This window comes from Amphibalanus amphitrite, unplaced genomic scaffold (genome assembly GCF_019059575.1).
Source record: "Amphibalanus amphitrite isolate SeventyFive unplaced genomic scaffold, NRLGWU_Aamphi_draft 000533F_arrow, whole genome shotgun sequence".
Lineage (NCBI taxonomy): Eukaryota > Metazoa > Arthropoda > Thecostraca > Balanomorpha > Balanidae > Amphibalanus > Amphibalanus amphitrite.
In genome coordinates, this window is record NW_024882027.1 from 90,347 (window position 1) to 114,935 (window position 24,589).

General features: G+C 54.6%; 2 protein-coding genes across 6 annotated transcripts in view; both read right to left on the reverse strand.

The window, feature by feature from the left end:
* LOC122393394 (DNA replication complex GINS protein PSF1-like) overlaps positions 1 to 24,589 on the reverse strand; it is a 76,757-nt gene that overhangs the window by 17,969 nt on the left and 34,199 nt on the right. The gene's annotated exons all lie outside the window — the stretch shown is intronic.
* On the reverse strand, positions 10,130 to 10,901 carry LOC122393393. The gene is made up of 2 exons (XM_043389342.1): positions 10,230 to 10,901; positions 10,130 to 10,157 (listed from the first exon to the last, which is right to left on the reverse strand). The coding sequence occupies exons 1-2, from the start codon at positions 10,899 to 10,901 to the stop codon at positions 10,143 to 10,145; spliced, it is 687 nt and encodes a 228-aa protein (XP_043245277.1). The 3' UTR covers positions 10,130 to 10,142.

Here is a 24,589-nt window from a genome sequence, read left to right on the forward strand (position 1 = left end):
TTGAAGTCTGAAAAAAAAATATTCAGTATGTTAGCACGGTTATGCTACATATGATGCAGTTTGTCCATTCAGATAATAGTTTTAGCCTTAAGGGACCACTACTCATAAGGATTCTTTATGTAGCTGTAGGTGCCAGGTGGGCATGACCTGCCAACTGGGCCCCTCATGCCAGGGGCCCCAGCCGGAAAATTCACCCGAGATGGGCCCTCCCAGGGGTTTCATTCACCATCAATTTTTAGATGGTCTTTGGCAGTCTTAAAATTAAGGGCTCGTTTGATTTGAGGACCCATTAGGGGCCATCTGAACACATTTGAGGCAGGCCCCCAAATCGCAATTTAAATGGGCCATGGGGATGGCATGCCGCATGGGCCCTTACGCCCTTACTTTGTGAGTGCCCTTGCATCAATGGGCATAGCTAGAATCTTTGAAGGGATAAACATCATAAAAGAAAACATACTCAAATAAACCTTACCTCTGCACTAGAGCCGATTTTCGACCAGACGTTTTACTGTTCCTCAGCTTCAGCTCTTCCTTCAGTCTTGGTACACTCCACGTTTCATATCCGACCTCCATAGTACGAGGCACTAAGATTTCAAAGCAAGGTTCGTGCAAGAACGATTCCTATAACTTTTACAACAATACAATTAAATATATGCTCAGATAATCGACTCCCCTTCCTCTCCTCATCCGCACAACTCGCTAGTCGCAGCCTATCAAAGACTGCAAAATGTATGCGCGCCAGATTTGTAACAGCTGCGCCAAACGCCTTTGAGGCTTTGCTTAGCAGAGCCACCTGGTGGATTAGTTTCCCCTAGAACGCCCCATTAACCTCACGCTCCCGTCCCCCTTGTCACGGGCGCTTAGCGCGTTGGTGATAAAGGCTGGCAGGGGCGGCGCCGTGAAAGGACCTCGCGTCGTCCCAGCTGCGACCTCTGCGGCGATGGCGGTGGAGACGCCCGCCGGCCGCAGTAACGCGGACCGATTGTTGTCTGTGCGCCGTGCCTCTGCGGGGCCCCGGTAGCCGATGTCCGCCCCTTCCACGAACCGGCGGATAATGGTATCTCGGTGTTTGGCTGGGACCGCCGGGCAGTGGGTCAACAGACGAAATAACGCAGGCACATCAATCCCGGTGTCGTGGGGGCGGTGCTCAGTGGTAGGCGGGGGCGTCGGCGCGGCCGGCAGCGCAGGGAAAGAAGCGGCGACAGGGCCCGCCCTACCTGTGGTGCTGGGGTCTTGGTTAAACATCTGTACAGTATTTACACGAGTGCCGCCGCCGGCAGGGTCAGCGGGGACGGTGCCATGGCCGACGTGGGGAGGGGGCGCGGCGACTGCCGGCGGGGGCGGGGCGCCGGCGGAGCCGTGTCCTCAGCGCCGGGGGACGCGGCCGGCCAGCGTGTACGGCTGGTGGCGTCGGACACCCGGGCCGGGCCCGATCAGCGGGCCGGGCGCGGCTAGCGGGCTGCGGTCTCTGGCGTGGTGCTGCTCCGTCGCGTGGTCGCTCTGTCGGCAGATGAGGCAGGCCGGGTGCTGACGGAACCATGGGCACGGGTGGGCGGGGCAGCGACCGGCCAGGAAGTTCTGGCAGATGATTGCCCGCTGCGGCTTCCTGGTCTCCACACTGTGGCTAATTGGTGTTATGCCAGGCCGGCACAGCACGTCCCAGTCGAGAGCTGTGTGCAGAATACTCGGATTTGCCGCCATGGCCTCTCGTGCTTTGGCGTCGGCGGCCCGAGTTTCGGCGAGGGGCCGGTCGGCGTAAGTACGCATCAGCCACGCCATGTAACTTGTCAGCTGGAGCCCCGCCGCTGGGAAATGGTAGGCTCTGTGAGCCAGCAGTTCGGCTACACGGGCCAAATAGTGGGCGGTGGTCGTCAGCGGGCCCCCTACTTCATCCCCCGAGTCGTCGACAGCGACGTAGCGGCCTCGGTGGCGGAGGTCCTGGGCGGCCTTGGTGCTGACCCCGGCTAGCCGGAGGGCGGGTACCGGCGGCTGCGCGTAGGACACTACCGGCAGCTGCTGGTGGTCCTGTGCGCGGTCCACCGCCACCCCTCGCTCGCGTGCCTTTAGTTCCGCCGCGGCTGCGCTCTCTCTAGTCTCGCCGGCTGAGCGTCGGTACTCGTCATAGGGCTGGATCATTTGTGGGGGCAGCCCGTGCCCGGTGCTGGCTGCGCCGCTCGGCTGGGTCGCGGGGGCCGGGCGGTTGTAGGCCTGGGTCGTGGGTGTGGGGCCGACGCCGGCGAACTGTTCATTCCCGGGCACCGGCCAGTTGGGCGCGCCCCCGGGCGCCGGCCAGTTGGGCGCGCCCCCGGGCGCCGGCCAGTTGGACGCGCCTCCGGGCGCCGGCCAGTTGGGCGCGCCTCCGGGCGCCGGCCAGTTGGGCGCGCCTCCGGGCGCCGGCCAGTTGGGCGCGCCTCCAGGCGCCGGGTAGGCAGGGGTGTGTGCCGCGCCTCCCCATGAGGGCGGGGCCGCGGCGCCGGCCGTCGCCGGCGGCACAGGGCAAGCCGGTGGGTCTCCGGCTCCGTGGGCCCGTGTTGTTGCTGGTACCGGGGCCGGCTGGGGGCCCGCCGGCGCGTCAGCTCCGGTGGTCGTCTGGTGGGCGGGCATTGCTGTAGGGGGTAGCGGGCCTGTCACGTCTGCCCAGGGGCCAACGATCGCGCTCCGCGCTGCGGTGTTGTCCGTTGGGGTGAGCGGTCGGAGTCCTGTAGGCCAGGATAACAGACCGTCAGTTAGGGGCATTGTTTGCAGTCCTGTGAGTGGGATGAAGGCGCTTAGGTCCACTGAGACGCCAGTATCGGGGGGGGGGGGGGGGCGTTGGCGACATGGCGGCCTCGCCCAGAGGCGGATCCAGCTCAGAGGTTTGGGGGGGGGGCAAACCATAACAATTTATCGAATCTTTCCATGCATCGTCCATAGGCGTAATGTTAAAATTATGCCGTTGGGGGGGGGGGAGCAAATGCCCATTTTTGCCCCTCCCCCTGGATCCGCCACTGGCCTCGCCGGGAACGTCACCAGCGGTATTATGGGTACGATAACGCTAGGGTGACCGGTGGGGAGAGCGCGAAAACAACCCACGGTCAAACACCAGTCGGGCGGGAAAAGTAAACAATGGACGGTCAGGTGTCAACCGCACCACACGTTCGCCCACCGCCGTTCGACACCGTGTTCTTTGAGGGCGGTGTGACGTCAGGACTGCTGGGCTGGGCCACGTGGTTGGCGTACGCGCGGTCACCTGATGTGTACGGGCCGTACGTGGTCGCATGCGGTGGTCAGCGTGCGTTCGATTCATTCGTGCGTACCGCTGTTTACCAGTGTATGTGAGCCGACAATGCTATGGGACGGGTTAGAGTTCCATTCGTGCAGACGGGCTGCCAGTCGCGCTATAGGGCCAGTCAGCGATTCATGCGCGCGCGCGCGTCGGGCGTACGAGCCGGCAGCGCTGAGAGGGGGCCGGTTAGCAGCCACCAGAATAAGTACAGGGTGTCAGTTTGTGGGGCGGTCAACGCTCAGAGGGGCCGATCAGCGGCCAGGTCTGAAGAAGTACGGGCTGTCAGCGCGTGGAGCGATCAGCGCTCAGAGGGGCCGGTCAGTGCGTGGAGCGATCAGCGCTCAGAGGGGCCGGTCAGTGCGTGGAGCGATCAGCGCTCAAAGGGGCCGGTCGGCGGCTACCCGAATAAGTACGGGCTGTCAGTGCGTGGAGCGATCAGCGCTCAGAGGGGCCGGTCAGTGCGTGGAGCGATCAGCGCTCAGAGGGGCCGGTCAGTGCGTGAAGCGATCAGCGCTCAGAGGGGCCGGTCAGTGCGGGGAGCGATCAGCGCTCAGAGGGGCCGGTCGGCGGCTACCCGAATAAGTACGGGCTGTCAGCGTGTGGAGCGATCAGCGCTCAGAGGGGCCGCTCAGAGGGGCCGCCTGGGCCGCGATGGTGGCCTAAACGACGGACAGGTAGTCGCGTGCGCCGGTGATATCTTACCGGTGATGGCGTATCCTAAGGCGGCGTGCTCCATCGTTGCACAGGCCGATACTGCACAGAAGGGAACTGCTTAACGCGGTACTTCGCTCTCCAATCTCCTCTCGCTGGTAGACTCTTCTGCGCGCGGCAGTCACGCACGGACTGGCGAGCGTAGCGCCGTCCCGTCCTTACCCCTCCCCCAGTCCTCGCCTCCCTTAGGATAGCGACGCGCCGCCAGCGTCGCCCGCGGCGGCCCGCCTCGGCCCCGCTGCGCCGCGGCGGCCGCCGCCGCGGCCCGGGCGTCGCGGGTGCGGCTGAGAGGGCCGTCTCACAGTCTCCTGGCGTACCGTTAACGAACATGTAATTCCGACGATTACACCCTCGATTAGAATTTCCCGTCACCGCCAGGGGGTCGCCAGAGTCCTCAGAGCCACAAAGGTTGACTCTAGCGGGCGCCCGAGTCGCCGGCATCCGTCTAATAAACGTTCACCTGCTGACAGATAAGATCGAGCGATGACTCTCGCTGACGTCACCCCGACTCGCTGACGTCAAAGCTCTCACTGACGTTGGCACCAGACCGTGACTCTTACTCGATGACTCATCGGGAAAACCGACAGGAGAGTCGGAGTCATGAGCCCTCTCGCGGCGCACGGGAGGCTCCCGTTGCAGCGCCTCAGCCGCCTGGGGTCGACGGGGGTTGACTCGTTGCAACCCGAGTCGACTTACCAAGCCGTGAGATGGGTGAGTCAAGGACTCACATCAGCATGACATCAGCAATGATAGATTCGATCACCGATGACGTCACCGGGTTATAATCTCATGGCGACTCCGAGTCATCTGAGTAGACCCAGGCGCCGAAGGAGCGACTCAGCGCAACGAGGTGAGTCTGTCAGTCAAATGACTCACCCCGCGAGTCGGTCTGTCAGCTGCGGCGGCCGTAGCTGTCATGTGACAGCTGTGCTAGGTGTGACAGCCTTGACGTCTGTCAAGTGTGACAAGCGGTTGGGGCGGGTTCGACGAGCCTCGAGTAAAGCTCGGTAGGTGCGTCTGCATATTGCATATCCGGGTACGTCGTCTGCATATTCGGGTACGGTGTCTGTGGGGTACGTGTTCTTTATCACAAGGACTGGCACAGTGACGCGGAAGTAACAGACTTCGACTAGCATCTGACGAGTACCTACTAACAACGAATTTGCCGCCAGTATTCTGTATGATCCCACCTGTCGTCTTTTTTAGATCGTCTCGAACTAAGACGACTAATGCTCCTTTTACAAAAAAGGTACACAGATACATTAAGCATGTATTTAACGGTGAATCTAAGCAAATACAAATTCTTGCATCAAATATATGAATTCCTTGAATGGCCAAGGTAGTTTCCGTTCCCAAAACTAATGTTTCGAAGTTGGTTGACATTGGAAGTCGGCAGCTCCAAAGGAAATCTACAAGCCAGCTTTCTGAGAAGACGAACAACCAAACAAACTTCACGGGGATATTTGCCAACGGCGCAACTCGGACAAAAATGACCGCTCTACACTTCCCGCGCATAACTTGAAAGGATTTCCTGGCACTGATATGAAACTTTGAACATTGTCTTACTTAGAACAAAAGGCGACGACCGGGCGTCATAGATTCTGCGCACTTTCTCCTATAGCCAGCTGCACATAAGATACTCAGTTTTAGCTGGCCAGAATAAAACACGACGATTGTTTATCCGGTTATTTAACCCTCACCCGTATTGGCGTTTTGCCGCCCGTGAACGTATAAGGGGGGGGGGGGTCCGTTGGACCCCCCTTGCCGTTTCGCCCCTGATCGAGCTAAAGCTTCACGGAAAAAAAACGAGCGTGCTGCCCGTGAGAGGAAGCCGACGATATCCAAGTTTAGGGTTCTAGGTCATTGGTTGACCTTCCAGTCAGGTCAATGACCCAAAAGTCGGGAAAATCGGGACCGGTTAGAAAATCGTAAAGTGTAGCTGCTATGAGATTTTTCGGGGTGCTGATCACGAAAAGCATGTTAGTTTTGATCACAGATGAAGTCTTCGTGCATTTGGGCCAGGTCGGGTCAGGTCAGGTCAGGTCAGGTCAGGTCAGGTCAACTAGTAGGTGTCCTGCCGGGTATTCGTAGTAGGTGTCAACCGCCTCTGACAGCTTCGTACCATGTTACGAAGGCACTAAAACTATTCCGTAAATGTTCAAATTGTTGCTATATTCGAATTCAGCTCCCAAACCTAGCCTAGAAACATGTAGAACTCGAAAAACGAACCGAGGTCATCAGAGATCAATGACCTGACCTTCAGGTGACCTTGACACCCACCCTAATGCATGGGACCAATATAATATCACATGTTTGAACGCTTATAATAACGAAAATGCTGCACACGCGCGGCTAATGCGAGCCGACATTCGCCGAATCGCCACAAGTCTGTTGTCATCTCACATTTGCTGAGGTTTTAATTATATCAACTGTAGCCATGCAGCCTGAACCCTGTAGCTGTAATGGAGAAGTAATCAATTAAATACTTGAAAGAGATGGGAGGCGGAAAACTCTGGTTAGCTCCGCACGTTTACCGTTGACATAGGAGCAACTACATATCATTTCCTTGCACAAAAACCCATTAAATGGTCCAAAAACCGATAACCCTCCCGTGCCGTACCTGTTTCTGACAAAGCAGGCAAACCGAAAACTTGCCACCACGTCTATACCTTTTTACGCCCAATTTGGGCGGCAGTGCACCTGTACACATTTCAGTAAAAGTGCAGGCGATTTTGACAGTACGGCATAGTCTGTTGATGCCGAACTGTCTGTAGTAATGCAAAAAGTCCAGTACACTCAGATGCCTCTATTCACACCCGTACCCGCTCGTGTCCCGGAGCGCACTGCCCGGCTTCACCACATTAGCCTAGATCATACCTCTGTACACGTCATATCACGTCATATCACGTCATTCTGAACCCTAGACAAAGGCTGATCAATTTCTCCCTCCGCCGACTCACCGTCGCCATAAGACCCTGGCTCGCAATACGACGCGCACCATCATCGCTCGAACCACGCAATGACTAAGACACAGACTACACCTCACCCTGATCCTCAAGATCATCACTTCCGCTGCTGCTGTTTAACGCATCAATCGGCACCACGTGGCCGAAGAAGTCAGGCGGCCGCCGATTACGCTGACCTCGGCGCACCACCCTTTCGCCGCTGTCGCTCTCAGACCGGCCGCATTCACCACCCGCATCATCAGCCTCCTCCACCGGGCGCCCCGGCGCGCCATCGCCCTCATAACCGAATGTCATGACGATCGGGGACCCGGCACGGTCCTCCTCCGCTTCCTGTGGGCCCCCGCTGCCCCGGTCGGGGGTCCGAGGGCCTGCTGCTGGTCCCCCGGTGTCACCGCAGTGGCGGAGGTCTCTGATGTGCCAAGGCACGCCGCCCACTTCAACCACCTGCGGCGACACCACGCCAGACACCGTTCCTCGAACCGACCGCTCGGTGCAGCGGGTGCCCGGCCGCCTCACCCACACGGCGTCCCCCACCTGGAAGTCGCCCTCCCGCCGGGCTGGCGGCCGTCCTATCACGGCCTCCTCGGACGCTCCGGCGGTAGCTCTTTGTCTCACGGCGTCCCTCACAGGGTAGCGGTAGATGCCGTTGGCGGGCGCCTCAGCCGCCGTCCCGCCGTCACGGGGCGTGATATTGTACAGGTGCACGGCCTCTCCGATGCCACACTTCTTCCGCGCCGCGATCACTTTGACACTGCGGTGGTTCCGCTCCACGATGGAGTTCCCGCTGGGGCGATGCACTGCGCGGAAACGCAGCAGCACTCCCCAGCGGGCAGCGAAAGCGGCGAACTGACGACTGCGGAAAGCGGTGTCGTTGTCCGCCAGAAGCTCAGCCGGTGCGCCTCGCTCCGCGAACACTTGTTCGAGTTCACTCGTGACTGTCGCCGCGTCCGACCGCCGCAGCAGCCTCCACACACAAAACCGTGACGGGCCACAGTCTATCACCGACAAGTAGGACTGACCACCGTAGTGCGTGACATCGATGGCCAGCCGGTCCCACGTCCCCTCCACAGCCAGCGACCCGTGCCTCCAGGTCACCGGCGCCGGGTCAACCGCGCGGCAGACGTCACAGGCCGTCACCACTTCCCTGACCACTTTCCGGGAAATCGACGATGACACATCCCGACGCGCGAAATACAGCGTTCGTCGGACACCCGGGTGACCCGCCCTGACATGTACGTCAGTGACGGCCTGTCGGAAGTCCACGGTAACGGCGCCGCCGCCGTCTCCCACTTCCGATCCAACCACTGCCGCTGCTGCCACTGGCTGTCCATCGCTCGGCCGCTGGTCCGCTGGCTGCGAGTCCTGACGCAACCACAGGGACGGCACTCGGGTCAGCGTGTCCGAACGGTTCTGAGACGAGCGGACTAGAGACACGGTGAGAGAAATGCCCAGCTCTGCGACCAGCTGCCTGATGACGTCGACCCGCCGGCGGATAAGCATCTCTCCATGTGCCTTGGTTCGCAGTCTCGCGCGCCCGCTCAGAGCGTCGCTGACCCACCGGTGAACAGTGGCGGAGTCCGTCTTCAGCTCGATGGTCTTCATGTCCCACGCCAGGGCCAGGTTGATGCCCCGCACGGCGGCGTCGAGCTCCGCCATGTTGATGTGGGTGGCCTCGTCCCGGCGGAGCCAGCACGCGTCCTCGATGACGTCACCTCCCTCGCTCTCCAGCACGACGCCGGCGGCTATCGAGCTGGCGTCCGTCCACAGTACGGCGCGGTGCCCAGTCACGCACCACTGCCCACGGGCCGGGTCCTCGCTCGCCAGTCGCTCAGCCACGTGCTTCAGCTGTTCCCGCAGGGCCGCGTCGTGTGTGACGTCATCCCACCCGCGTGTGAGAGAGTTGACACGACGCTTCAGCCACGCTGTCGCTGGTCTCAGCCAACCGCAGACCGGCAGGTGCGCCACGATACGACCACACCATGAAAACACGGAGCGCCGCGTCATTGCCGCGGGCGGTGAGCCGACTGGGTTGTCACGCCTCCAGGCCAGCCCACCCCCGACTGGCTCCACACGCAGTCCCAGCAGCCGCGCTCCGTCCGCAGCCCGCTCCGGCGGCTTACACTGGAGCCCATAGCTCGCGAAGTGGGCGATCACGCGCTCCGCGCTCACCACGTCCTCATTGACGCACAGATCGTCGACGTACGGTATGACGGCGCCCTGCATCACTGGGTCCTGTTGCAGCACCGTCCGCACCACCGCCTTCATGATGAGAGGCGCGACGTTGAGCCCGAATCCGACACGGGTAAGAGCGTACCTTTGGCCATCAATCACGACTGTCTGAAACGGCCACAGCCGACGATCGGTCCTGAGCTGCAAGTACGCCCTCTTCAGGTCGACGACGGCGACGTTGGCCCCGTGCCGCCGCCATTTCCTCAGCGTGTCGGCACATACGTCAGCGTCGGCCGTGTGTGCCTCCACATGGCTGTTGAGCTCGCGGCAGTCTAAGACTGGTCGTACTTTAGTCTTGTTCTGCTGTTCAACAGCCATGAGAGGGATCAGCCCGCGCGGCGGCCCGTCCACCGTCTCGTCGTACGGCTCCAGCCAGCCGTTGTCGATCCATGTACGGAGTTCAGCATCAAACTCCTGCCGTGCCTCGGCCGGCACGCCGTACTGGGGGACACCGTTCCTCAGGCACCCTGGCTCCGCCCCGTTCCGCCACTTCCACGCCACCGTCCAGTGTTGACTTTTCGCGTCATAAGTGACCGTGAAGTCTCGCTCTTCCACGGTCAACGCCGGGGGCGTCACGGCGCTGCATCGCGGCGGCACCCCTCCCGGGCCCGGCACGGCCACGTCGGGCCTCTCGCTGGCACCGAACACCACATCGTCCGCCGCCCGCACTGTCACCCCGCCCAGCGCCGCGATGCCGGTCATCCCCACCAGCATATCCACGCCCAGTGGTTTGTCCGGCACTACCACGGCGCTGAGCGTCACCGCGGGCCCGCCGCTCTTCAGCTGAACCGCCACCTCCGTTACTCCGCTGCTTGGCAGCCGGGACCCGTTGACGGCCATTACAGTCACGCCGCACCGTCTCCAGCTCGCGCAGCACGACTCGTGGATGATGGTGCAGCTGCAGCCCGAGTCGATAACAGCCACTCTGCGCTGCCCATTCACCAGCAGCTGCACCGTCGGTAGCGCGCCTCTTACTCTTGGGCTGCCCGAGAGGAGGTTGGCGCAGACACCGCCTCTCCTGACGCGTTTCCCGGCATCCGTTCCGGGCAGCGTGCCGCGGCGTGTCCTGGCTGCTCGCACCGGAAACAGATGATGTCCGCTCTCCTCTCCGCCCGGCAGTCACGAGCGAAGTGACCGGCTCGACCGCAGCGGTAACACCGTGATGACGCCGGCGTGTGGCGGGAACGGGCCGGCGCAGCGGCGGCAGCGGCTGCAGCGACGGCATTCTCTGCCATCAGCGCCCGAGCCCGCTCCACCAGCTCGGCCAGCGTCAGGCTCTCCATGCGGCAGCCGGCCCTCAAGGTATGCCTCGCCGCATCCGGGAGACCGGCCACGAAGCCGCACATCAGCGCCGTGTCGCCGAGCCCGCCGAACAGGGAGGCCAGCCGCCGCAGGTCTGCCAGGTAGACGTCGACGCTCTCGCCGACACGAAGTCTTCTCGCCGTGAACTCCTCGTACGCCTGGAACTTATCCACAGCGAACGCCCGCAGCAGGGCAGCTTTGACGGCAGAGTACTGCAGCTTCTCCTCGGGCTTCAGCTGCTGGTAGACGCTGAAGGCTCCGCCGGTCAACCGCAGGGGGACGACGGTTTGAATGTCGGACACTCCGCGCAGCTGACAGACGAGCTCCGTCTTATCCAGCCACTCTTCCACAGAGGCGTTACCGCCATCGAACTCGGGGATTAGCCGCATGTCCAGCGCCGAACTTGCCACAGCGCTTTCCTGTGACATGGTTGCCGAAATAGCTTGTAGTAATGCAAAAAGTCCAGTACACTCAGATGCCTCTATTCACACCCGTACCCGCTCGTGTCCCGGAGCGCACTGCCCGGCTTCACCACATTAGCCTAGATCATACCTCTGTACACGTCATATCACGTCATATCACGTCATTCTGAACCCTAGACAAAGGCTGATCAATTTCTCCCTCCGCCGACTCACCGTCGCCATAAGACCCTGGCTCGCAATACGACGCGCACCATCATCGCTCGAACCACGCAATGACTAAGACACAGACTACACTGTCGAAATCGGTTGCACTATTACTGAACTGTGTGCACTACATAGTACATATGTCTGTCTATATTTGGCCATAACGAGGTGTACACTTAGGCCAGAGCTTTGGGTTCATTTGGTACGATACGACCCACTCCTACCTCATCGGCGATTTCGTAATAAGACGCAATGGCCACACTTTCTGCGTGAGCAGATCTCAGCTAGGGTACGGCGCGGGGAGCGCCTGACCATCTAAAGCCGGTTTAGAGCCGCTTCAACAAATATCGGCACATGGGCCTCCAGCATCGGCTTATGATGAGGTCATCATTCATCACCGCATACCCCGAAATCCACACCATAACCGCAAACTCTCTAAAATAGAGATGCCTTGCACGAACGCCTGTGAACCGGAAACGTTTAGTGCAGTGTTCGACCTCCGGGTTGACTTTGAGTTCGACCCTCAGTCTCGCAGAACCAGCTTAGACATGGGGAGCAGGTGTGTCTCCCAAACATTCCAGCCACGTTATCTTGATTCAGGAATGAAATGCATGATCGGCTATAACAACTATCTGACTTTATTGGCTGATACAGCAGCTTGCAGTCGGATTTAAGGAGGTTTCTCATACAGAAACCGTTAGGAATAGCTGCCAGCTTGCTAATCTTAAACCAGGATGAAGAGACCGATGCCTGGTATCAGGCGCAGTTTGGAAAACAGCTGTTCGCTGGGAGTTATGGATGAGTTAGGAGTGAACTGTATAGACACAACCGTTCAGCGGGTATTCTACCACTGGTCAAATCACGGTCGTGCTCGTGTTTGCCGTAGTTCGTTTTACCTAAAGGTATAATTATAACGCCCGGGCAAAAATAAAAAACAGTAACATTAACATAAATCCACATAAATGTTATATGTTTACCATATGTGATAACAAGCGGAAACTTCAATGACCATTGAGTACGCACTGACATCAGCCCAGTACCGTTCAATTCTCAAGAAGGAGACTTATACCTGGACCCAAGTGGCCGGCTGACTGACATAATTCCCCGCATTACTGGGAGTCCCATCTCCTGTCCTCGTTAAGTCGGGACAATTTACTGGTGAAACTAGTTTCAGGATTAGCGCAATCATGTGTCGAAGAGTGCTATATTGCCTTGGTTACTGAGCAAATATAATTAATCAATTGATGGTATTCCCCAGATTACGGGAAATCCATAAACCAAGAGGGCACACAAAGAGAAACTACACAGCTGTTGTAGACCGTTACACCATCCCCATCCAGTATACTCCTCTGTCCCGATCCAATCCAATATTGGATTGTCCAATATGATGGCATGGTGTGCTCCCATGAAGGAAAAGACGATGAAATAGCGTCCCTTCGCAGCTTTTCCAAAACGACCCCACCAGCAATGTAAAGGCGGATTTGTTTTCAAAGAGATAGAAGGGCGTAGAGTTAAACCCAAAATCACACACACAAAAAACGAGTGTACGGAAAAATGCAGGTGGGGGGGGGGGGGGCGGATGACCGCCCCCCCCCCCTGAGATCTCGAGAACGAAGCAAGATAGCGACAAGCGGTAAACGGCATCGGATACGCACGGCCAAGATCTACAATTTTTACAAAGGTCATTTTCAGGTCAGGTCAAAGATGAAGTCACAGGGGTCGAAAAAGTCAAAATGGCGGCGCTAGCTATGGAGAGAGTTTTTCTCGAATAACTTTCGAATTAGTCAAGATAGGAACAAACTAAGGGCATCATCGTGATCCTCTCCTCAATCCGCATCGAATGATATATATGTTGACCTCGAAAGGTCAAGGTCAAAGGTTGACCTCAGGTCACGTGACCTCGAGGTCATCATGTATATCATTCGATGCGTCTTGACGAGCTGAACACAGTGAGACCATCCACGCGTCTGTATCTTGTTCCTGTACGGAGTTATTGGCCAAAAACCTTTGGTGACCTTTGATGACGTCACATGACCTCACAGCTGCCCAACAGCAAAACAGACCTCAAGGTAGTGAAGGTTGATCGTATATGAAGTCACGTAAAGTATATGGGGCCATTCCGACCCGTTTTAGTGGTAAAAACAGGGAGTTGATTTTTCCCCCATTGACTTATAATGGGGAGGTCGCGAAATTGACCTGACATTGGGTCACCGATATCAAAGTTCCGAGATATACAAATTGTAGCTACTAATGACCTAATAATATCCTGCGACTTTCAAAGGCCTCCGACATCTACTGTAGCTGTGGCACGGTGACAAAGTTGCAAAAAAGTGACTTGAGGTTGGGTCATTCAAAGTGACCTGGTGACCTGACCTTAAAAGGTAGGAAGTTCAAACTTGCACACCATGTGTAAAATTGATGAGGTTATAGTCATACCAAATTTCGCAGCGCCGCGGTTTTCCCGCTATTCGCGAAAAACCTCAGGGGGGGGGGGGCGGATATCCGCCCGTCGGTGCGCGGGTTAAAATGGGGCGATACAGCAACCGATGGAAAACAGCAAGCGGCTATCCAATACTATCCATGTACCATCACTGCAGGGCTGCGGAGTCGGAGTCGGAGTCGGAGTCGGAGTCGGTCGGAGTCGACAGTTGTGACCGGAGTCGGAGTCGGAGTCGATATTGGAAACCCCAGCCGGAGTCGGAGTCGGAGTCACCGAAAATCTGTCGACTCCGCAGCCCTGCCAGGTGTGCGGAGTCGGAGTCGGGAGTTGGAGTCGATCGGAGTCGACATTTCTGCCCGGAGTCGGGGTCGGAGTCGGAGTTGGTTTTTGAAAGCCGGAGTCGGAGTCGGAGTCGGAGTCGCCGTAAATCCATCGACTCCGCAGCCCTGAGGCAACGTTATCTAAATGTAGACCCCTGACTCCCTATGAGCTAGACTCCAAGCACCTTCCCCTTCCATTTCAGGATCAGCATTCTAGTGCAGTGTTCAAACGGCATCTGCTACAGAAATCCCACCGGAAACCCACTTATGTCGGTTCATTTTTACCGTTGCCGGGCAGCCGCACCTCAAAAAGATTCCAGCGAACATTGAGAAATCCCGCACAAATGAAACGGATGGCTGGTCGTATGCGGACGGTCTGAACATGCAAAGCCGCAACGAGGACCGCGAATGCTCGGATGACGTCCACGCCTATGACATATGAGCGATTAGTGTTTCTCGGAAAAGCAAACGTAAGCGCAAAGATCGGAGAGATGTGTGGCTATAATCCCACAGCTTTGGAGTCAAACGAGCTGTAAAATAGTTATTACTGCAAATAATGTTGCCAAAGGCAAATTTAATAATGAATCATAGAAGGGTGAATATGGATAAGTGAAACACATTTCACATATCGAAAGGAAACAGAGCCCGTCAGGCGGTCAAACTTATCGTCATTGAAGGCGTCGACAGCCAATGACGTTCAGAGAATACCACAAAAGTCAAGCGTAGATCATCGTCCCATGTTTTGTATTAGGATTTTCCCTGGGAGAACCAGATCCACAACTAATGATCCACCAGCAGGGAATTTCCATGCGATGTGCACATGCCGGAACCCGGCCAAAACATGCATCGAACAGCACAACGTGACACCCCGAACACCTCGCCAAAAATGTTAATCCGATATTTCTGGAACGGCTACATTAACGGCGATAGACATGGAACACCACAGCTTACAAAAAGAAAGAAAAAACTGAAAATACATCAGCGGGTATGGATAGTTCGTTTCGAATATGCAAAAGAGCCACAGACCATAGTTCTCATAGATGCAAGCACGGGAAATGGGAATTCAACAAAGGCATGGGACGATGTAGTTATTCTTAAGCATTATTCACCTACAAAGAACGAATGAACATAATTAGCTTTTGCCACTAATGCACCTTCAGATACCATCAGGTTTTACAGCATGAATCAGTACCTGGAAAACATCTAAGCAGCGTCTCTCCCGGGCACGAGCGCCAGTGGCTGAGACCAGCACTAAACCGACCGCAACTGGAACTAATGCAATCATAGCGGGTCCAAAGATGCAACACACCGTGCACACAGCTGCCCACTGCCCAGCAACAGGGCGGCAATGACAATGACGTGTTATCGATGACATGCATAATGACGTCACTGTGACGCCATCCCGTGATCCCGAGTAAGACCGCTACAATGCCCATGAATCCCACCAGTGGACCTTGCCCCCGGCTCGTGCAGAGAGCATGTGGGTGGTGTGGCCGGCGCGCACGCTGGGGTCAAAGTGCGACCGGCAGTGATCGAGCCACGGCCGACGGACAATCCCAGCGGCTATCGGTGTTAGCGCCAGCTGGACCAGCCGCACGACGGCAGCGGTCGGACAAGTGCCGGGCCTCCCGAAATTCACGTGCCTCATTGAACCGTCCGGGTCAAATGTATCATCGCATCTCAAAGTCCAAAATATGAATAAGTTCCGAGGATCAACCTTCGCAACACGTTTTTCTTTTCTCCGCAGTATATCCTGATGCTGTCAGATCCTTCCCGGAGACCGGCCATCACCTCGCATCCGGCCGAGGAACGGGGGACCCCGGCCGGCCTCCTCGCAGCTCCGATTTCCAATCAGAGCGCGCGCTGCGCCGACGGTGGCCGCTCAATGAAGCCAACTCCCCCCCTCCCCCAGCCGTGGGGGCTGTTAGCTGTGCGCCACCAGTGATGAGCTCACCTTACCTGCAGCTGCTCTTCGTCAATAGCATTTCAGAAAATAATATACGCTACCCTAATCAAATCTTGTAGAAGTTGCTGAAATGAAAAAAAAAAACAGAGGAAAAACAGCTATAATTGCTAACAAAAAGTAACAAGAAACTTGGTCATTACGAAACGCGTTGTTTATCTTCGTGTCAAATACTTTGACTGGGGGGAGGGGGAAGGGTCTGAGGCAGAACTTCTCGTACATGCCTGCCAAAGGTTGCTGCGCAGGCTAAGACCGCTTACACTAACTGAGGAATTTCAGGCACACAGCAGAACTGTGACTGTGATTCGAGTGTCCAGTCTGTCTTAAAAGTACCGCGCAAAGTGACGGTGGATTCATCAAGCCTGACCGAGAAAGGGCCTGCTTTAATTTTAAAGTCACCGACCAATTGACCTAGGGAATGGACGAGGATGTTATTTGCTTCGGTGACCCAAATTCAGCAGGCCCTTCCTCAATCAGGCTCGATGGATCCACCGTCACTTTGCGCGGTACTTTTAAGACAGACTGTCCAAATGTCGAAATGGCCGAAAAGAGGCACACCCTGCCTTATATGACGAAAAGACTACCTCATCGCAAGCCACGCTGGTTTACAGAAAGACGAAAGTAGCGAACACCAAAGCGAATCGAACTGTGCTGAGACCAGCTCGCGTCGGCAACTCAACATCAGACGATCTTCTGATGTATTTGTGGCCCGGGAACAATGACACACAAACGGGCATTGCATCAGAAAATCGGTGTAGATATGACGACAGCAAAGCTAAATTTAACGCACACCAGCACAGAGTGAAAATTAATCGGCTTGTTCTCATATGTCAAAAGCCGAAATCATTTATATTTTTGTTAATGCCATCTCATCGAAATCATAGCGATGAACACAACATAAGGCCAATCTCTTTAAAATACTTGCCTCTAAAATCTGCGGGCGCAACCACGAGAAATAATCAACCATTCTCTGTTTGGCAATATTAACTTTCCCATGTTTTTACTGGTAGCTTAGCGGCCTGCTATATTTAGCAGAACGGCCGAAGTTCGGCCGCAATAACAAGTCATTCTGGGAATCATGTGAACCCCTGAACCAATTAGAAGTTCAGTACAACTTGGCAAAGACGCCAGCCAGGTAGCACCGACCAAGTCGGCCACCGCTCGTTTCAGCGCCGGACCAATACGGAGCACTCGAGTGAACTTCAAGCAACGGGATTCGCGATAGAATCAATGCAAGAATGTGATGCAGAGAGAAGTACGACTTTCGCGTTTCAGTGTGGGAGAGGTGAGAAGCGATGATGGTACTGCGGGGCGAACGAGATGGGTCATGGGAGGAGATAGCGAGGGCGCGGCGTGAGACGAAAGCAGACATGAGAGAGCTACATCTGGTCGCCTCTAGCAGACCACACCCTGTCATCGGGAGGTGAGGCAGAGCTGGCTCTCCCGCAGAGGGTGACGGATTGATAACACAGGTCACGGGGTCGTGTCAATTATCGGTCACGCAACAGCACTTATTTTTGGCATAGCCCTTTTTCATCGTTAAATGTTATTTGAAAATGCCAATGGTCTTGGAGCTCTAATTACTGGGATATGAAATCATGCTAAATGTTAATGCAAAGTCCGGATATCTATTTTACGTTATTTTGAGATAGCTCAGAAATCGCCACAGAAATATGTAGGTACTAAGCTTCCTCATCAAATGTACCTAACATAAGACGAGAGCCTACGCAGTCTACATCTCCGGTAAGTACAATGGACGCCAAGTTTGGTGTGGGGGAGCTTATCGTGTCTCGACGTTTAAATTCCCTGCATGCACAAAGACGTTTGCTGAAGTGCGTGGGATCGTCGCAGCGCCACATCATCTGCCGTGCAGAGCGCTATCGACATCTGCGTATGTAAAACCAACCAGCTGGTATACGAGTATATCCGACTGTAGTGTGACTGTCGAGTGGCATCATTTGGAATATCCGACTCTTGACTGGAGTGTTGGCTGTAGAGAGGAACCATACCCGACTCTGCGGTGTAGAGTAACACCCAGCTGGTATATCCGACTCTCATCCCAAGTGTAGAGAGCCACATTGATGGTACCTCCACTCCACGTGGACGCGTGGGAGGCCCAGCTGTTCTCGCCGGAAGACGATAAGCTCCGTACTCTCCCAGTTTCCCACTCATTGAGCAGAATCATGCCAACGTACCGGGCGGAACGGTGCTGGACTGAGTCACAGAGTGCCTTGAATCACACTTTCCCTGAATGTCGAATCACTCATGCGTCGCGGTGGGCGGGAATGCTGCTAACTGCAAGCGCAAACAGAATGATGTGTACTCGCTCAAGAGGAGAGGAGGTTCAAGAGACTTATATTGGGATTCTGCTCTAGTCCTATGTAAGACCTTACGCGAAGTTTGACAACCGAGTCTAATCAACACGGATTAGCAAGCTCCTTCAGGGAAAGGAGAGGAACTGAGCGGCTCGAGTGGACATTTCCAACTGATCGTCTGCTTTGGGCACCAAGGAACATTGCTTATAAATGCCTCCTTTGGCAGCCATGTGGTCGTCCTACACCTTATATCGAAGTTCGTGGGCTCAATCGAGACGGCGCTGGGAGGAGCGTCCTTGCCGGCGCTCTCACGGCGCTGCGGTGGCCCGGTGGAGGTCGTCCCGCCCGACACGGCCCTGGGACCCGGCCACACGGCGTCAGCGACCTTCCCGGGCGGGGCGCCGCGGCCCAACGGGGCTGCTGGGAGTACCCAACGCCTGCCGCTGCAGGGAACCCGTCTCTGCGTGACGCCAGACACGAACAAGAGCGAACAGGCCATATAGGGAGACGGGCTCCCATTCCAGCCGCGGCGCCGCCTGTCATAGCAAAGACCGACCGGAAAATCCACGGCGGCCCACAGCAGACACACGTCAGTCGGACGTCAGTATCACGTCAGACGTCCACGTCAGAGCGACGTCAACCCAACGTCAGGAGCTTGAACTCCCGCATAGATAATTCATCGTCGAAACCACCCGACTCTGAAACAGCCCCATATAACGTCGTTAGCACGGAATATCCGCGGGACCCGCATTCGTTGCGAGCTCATTCTGCCTCAGTCAGAACTACGCATCATGGATCACGCTATGGCGACACCCGGCTAATTGCTATTCGCTCGGCGAACTCCCGTACCACACCACACCAATGGAATCAATCATCATACGCACAACTTTAGTCACGTCGCAGAAGCAAAAGTACCTGAAACCAGCCACACCGCAGGGATAACGATCACAACAGTATCAGCTGACGCAACCGCGGCAATCTCGGCGCGGTCGGAGGCGGTCGACGAGCAGAATCCGGCGCGGGGAAGCCCCGCACTGCGTCGGTATCGACGCGCCTCGTCGGAGCGCCGTCCGTGACGTCAAAGAGCGGCCGCGCGCGGTGAACGGGCGCTCCCGGCAGCGGCGCCAGTGGGAGGTGCACCGATCGAAGGACGTTACCTAGGTAACGCTGGCGACTGTTTGTTGCAGGGTATATTGAGGTTTGTTGCTCTGGATGCATGTTTGCGGAACGTGTGATAGGAGAGTTTGCTGTTTGTGCAGCATTAATGTACCATTAATGTACCATTGCACATAAGAAACAACATGTTTGATGGACATAAATTAATTGTAGGCATGCATGCGTACTTATATGAGCACAGCACAATCTAGCCATCGAGGGCTCACGAATAGGCAAGTCGGTAGTCCTTACTGTTACAAAACAGATAGGTATAGGTACAGGTGACATGCGAGTTGCGAACACGGCCTATAATACTACGGTCATACATTACCCCTGTCAACATCCCCCCCCCCCCGTGCGCAATTAATCGTTTCCATGCCGCCTTTTATATGCGTCATGTATTGCAATCAAATGCAACACAATGCATGATCTCAGCTACCAATTCACATTCAACCTTGCAAAATTGACTGCAGGCAACAAGTCAGGGTTCTCAGTGGGATAACTGAAGAACGAAACTAACCACGAAAGCCGGTTCGAGATCACCATTCGCCACGTTGATGGCTCCGTTTCAATCTCGGCATGGAACTTGCAAGAGAGTGCCTTGAATCAGTAAGCTTAATTTATTTGACGGGAGTTGAATGGAGTGAAAGTAACCAGTTCCTAGTTTCATAGCGTAAGAGGATAATGCTTCTGATCACACACAACGGGCTTTTCGTAAATCTACGACAGTCTGCGTGAGGTTTACGTGCGACGTCGATTTATGTAGTAAATAGCAAGTAGTCTACAAATATATTAAAGTGTACATATAATTAGGCGGACCGGTTTCGTCTATAAGACTTCGTCAGCGCTTTTTCAAAAACGTTTACCTTTTGGTGGTCAGTCAAAAAAGCGCTGAAGAAATCTTCTATAGACGAAACTGGTCCGCTTAATTATATGTAATTGCTTCTTTAATGTATTCGTAGACTACTTGCTCTTTACTACATATTTGTCCAATATATCTACGTCGATTTATGTTCTTCGTAAATCCCGCACGTTGATGAAATGGGTTGAAAAGACCGCCACCCGCTAAATCATAAAATTTAGGGAGTGAAAACGAATTGGCATAGGTTCTTAATTGGCACACAAACAAAATGAAGCCTTTGAACACGGGCGGTCGAGGCGAGGTGAACACCTGTCGAGGCGGTTACCCCCGTCGGTGGGTGGTATCGGTCCACCCAGACACCCGAATCACCGGCTTCCAGGTGTTTTAGTTATGGGTGTTATAGCTGCGGATATCTGTGGGCTGAAAAACGAAATTATGAGGAATGACGAGTCATTTGGAATCCAGCAGAAGATTTCGACTAATGAATTTGCTAGCTGCGAGACGTGGGCAGATGGGTCAAAGGGAGGTGGATTGATAAAAGGCAGATGTCAAAGGCGGGTGGGCAACTAGGACTCAGAGGAAGGCGGTTAGGGGCGGTCCGAGAACGATTACCCAGCAGGTCGTCAGAGGAGAAATAAGCCACAGCTATAGGTCCGCAAGGTTAGATTTCAAAGTTCGCTCAGCACATACAGCGAACGCAGCTGCTGGAGCCAGACGCAGTAATATATCGATAATAATTCTCCGAAGACGGGAAAGTTCAATTAGTCGTTTTTGCGGCTTTAGCTATCAAGCTCCAGATCATCATAAGTAACGCCTAAATTGTCCAGGCATGCTGAATCCTAAACCAGCAAATTGCGCTGACCTTCGGAACATCAGTAATGACGCTGAATCACCCAGAGGTACCCAGGGAGGTCTTCGCAGACAACTGGTGTTAATATAACATGTAAAACCTGTAAACCTTTCAACGAACTGAAGAAGGTGTGGTAGCTCCCCAAGTGCCGGCAACATCTCGGGGGGGGGGGGGGGGGGAGGGGGCCAGTGGCTCTTGGACATCAGAAGCTCTGACCTCGTCATGAAAAAAAATGGTATACCTAAAATGGGCGTAGTTGTTGAAGCATGGACTGTGGGTCCTCAGAGGTCGTCCCTGGGGCAGCTGGGCAGTGGGCACTGAGCAGCGACTCTCGCCGCCGCGCCGGTCGACGGGTCGACGGGTCGGCGGGTCGCCGTTGTCGGCGCGGCCGCGTCGGCGGCGTCGGGACTCCCCGAGATAGTATTGACGTCCGCGGCGGACCCGGGGACATCCCCGGGTCGCCGCTAGCCCCGCTCCCTCCGGCAGCCCCACAGCCCAGACGCCCACTGGCCCGCTTCAATCGTAATGGCGACACGTGGTGTGGGCCCCTGGGTGGTCCATATGATCCAATAAACCTGCCACCTGTGACGTAGGTTTCGCCTGTTGGCAGGGCACACATTCAGTGGAGGTGGTCCTACGGTATCAGGAGGGCTAAGTAGAGCACACACATAGGCAGTACCTCGAGTAAAAACGAGAAAACTGATAGAAATCTCCTACTTCATCGTGTCGACTTAGAACGGTTCAAGAAACAGCTTCTGCTAAAAAAATCTACAAACTTGATTGTTTACATGGACCATGCCATTTGTATGAATTTGACATTACATAAGAGGTATCCAATCTGGCAGAAACATTTTCTTATAACATATTTTGCGACTTATAAGGTCCTCATCGAGCTGCAGTTCTGCGAGCAAAGCCTGCAGTCGCTCGATGCCCAGAGGCAATACCGGCTGATATCAGTGCCTTCTAGCAGCAATAGAGGATGGTACCGCCAGGGCGCAAGGTCTGAGAACACCGTAATTCGCGGGCACAGCCTACGCCGGGATCCCTGGTATCTTACAGAACGACGGCCTCCTGCAATCAAAGCTATACAGACAGCTGCCGGACGCATGAGATAGCAGTCCGTCAGTCCCATCAGTCCGTCGTTCCAGCGATATGTGATCTGAGGCTTTCCGACCGCGCACACGATTGGTCTTCGCCGACGGGAGATCCCCGCTCCAATCTCGCGGAAAGTGCGGGACCTTCCCCATCTCTTCTCAGATGAAGGATCGGCGAGCCGGAGGGAAGTTCGCGATCGCCTAAGGGTTCACCCGTCCGCCATTCCTAATGTAATGGACATTAGACAGTAGGTGCCCGAGTGCATACAAGGAAAGCTCTTCATTCTTCCCAGTGATGATTACCATTCTTTCTTTCTGAAAATCTTGCACGCATCTTTGATCAACGGATGGTCGGAGGTCTTACACCGCTGAAGATACTGGCGGAAAATAAAAAGAAATATATTCACAGAAGCGCCTTGAAGTCTAACTTTGGACGATCATACGCGAACTTTATAGGGACATATTACGGATGTTCTGCATGGCGCTTTACTGTTCCCGATGGCATTATTTAGTCCGAAAGGTGGCACATTCCGTTCAACGCCGTAACAACATATCTTATCATTAACACTTAAACAGCCAGTTGAGGCATTTGCGTTCTGAAGAGTATTAACTTATTACCAGAAAGTGGGGAAGCTCTGCCTAACGGAGTTCATGATGATTTTTTTTTTCCAAGAAAGATTTTCAGTATGGACAAACTTTTTTTCGAAGAAGACTGTCAGTATTGACGATTTCCACAACCTATGATCGAGCTTTGTTGGACATGAAAATTATCCTACAGGCGTTGCAAACAAAACACCCAATTGTTTTAATCATATGACCAACAACACTAAGGTCACAGGTAAGATAGCTCATTAGCATTGTTCATTGACATTGCCTACTGAACACCAGGACAAAGCCGTTTTACTCAGAACCAGTAGCAGCCATGTCATGTCACACAAGCAAAAAACGTAACAGGCAGATCACGCGTAGAACGAGTCAGCGGAAACGACAACGCACTGACGATGATACCTGACTACTGCCTCCTTAAGGGCGACCACTTTCCAAAAGTTTGCCCCGATCCTTTTTCTAGGTCACGCTGCTGAATCCCGCAAATTTGGTGTGGGGGTTAAAAACCAAATATGTAGGAGAGCACTAAAGGGATTAACTTTGGGCGTCTTTTCCTCGTTGTTTTCAGCGTAGCGACGGTACATTTTACGTGACGGAGACCATTGTTTTATGGACGCATGACAAAACGCTGGGATTTTCGCATGGCTTGAATAAAACTTAGCTGATCAGTAGCTGCAGGTAAACAGCGAAAATCTTGTGCCAAATTTCCAGCGACGAGTTCTCAAAATTTATCACAGTTCCTAGAAACACATCATAATGAAAGCGTGCCAATGGCGCCAGGGAGACGTAAATCCCAAGGTAAAATCGTATGGGCAGAAGCGCGAATTATGCAAGCTCTTTAGCTTGAGACTGAGCAAATTATCCTAGCGACTCCTAATTACACGAAACTTTAAAAGACAAGCAATGCTGAAAAATGAACAATAATTCACCGCTCGCCTCTCTCCGCTCCCAAACAGTCGGTCACCTCCATGTTGTGACCCGTATATCGCGCCAGTCCACCATGAGCTGGCCGGCTGTGACGCCTACACCACCGGCCGACCTATTGGTAAAGGTCAGCACCGACGCCCCTGGTGGCCTCCGGGCCGGCGCGCGGGCGCCGCAGAGTCAACTGACACCTCCGACAGCGCCGAGTAACGAGGTGCTACACCGGCAACGGGATCGACACCCGAGAAGGGGAACCAACACCGGTGTAGATCGGACACCTGAGTAGGGAACCAACACCGCCGCAGTGGATGTTGCGGAATGGAACGCTGCGCAGCTTCATATCAGAGATGGGGGGGGGGGGGATGCTGAGGAAGATATTGCTTCGAAAGGGACGCGTCAGAAATATTTAACCCGCGCGGGGCTGGGGGGGGGGGTAAATTTTACCCCCCCTCGCGAATTTTTGCAATATCTCAAAAACGGTGGCGCGCAGCGCCGTCAAACTTTCAGTACCTTTTCGTACATCAATTTGACACGTTCCCTGAAAATTTGAGCGAAATCCGTCGATTTTTTTTTGAGAAATTGACGTTTTAGTGACGTCATGTTCGCCATTTTCGCCTCAAAAACGGCAAAATTTCAAACGCCGCTAACATCTTCATTTTTAAAGGAATCAAGACGTAACAAAAAAGGTTATACGTAATATTACTTTGTCTATCAAATGGCTATCTCGGTTTTTGAAAATTTTGGATTTTGGCCCAAATTTTTTTTTCTAAAAAAACTGACTTTTTTGGGAAAACAATTATAAAATCCAAAATTTTGAGTGTATCGAAAAAACCGGAATATATGTCAGAGAAGTGGTCTATGTGCACCTACATACTAATTTTTAGAAGAATCGCTTCATAAATGTGGGAATTATTCAAAACTTTATGACGTCACGACACACAAAATTTTTGAAAAATGATTT

Bases quoted from the DNA above. Each gene is read 5' to 3' on its own strand.
- LOC122393393 (XM_043389342.1), bottom strand. From the start codon at position 10,901: ATGTCACAGGAAAGCGCTGTGGCAAGTTCGGCGCTGGACATGCGGCTA.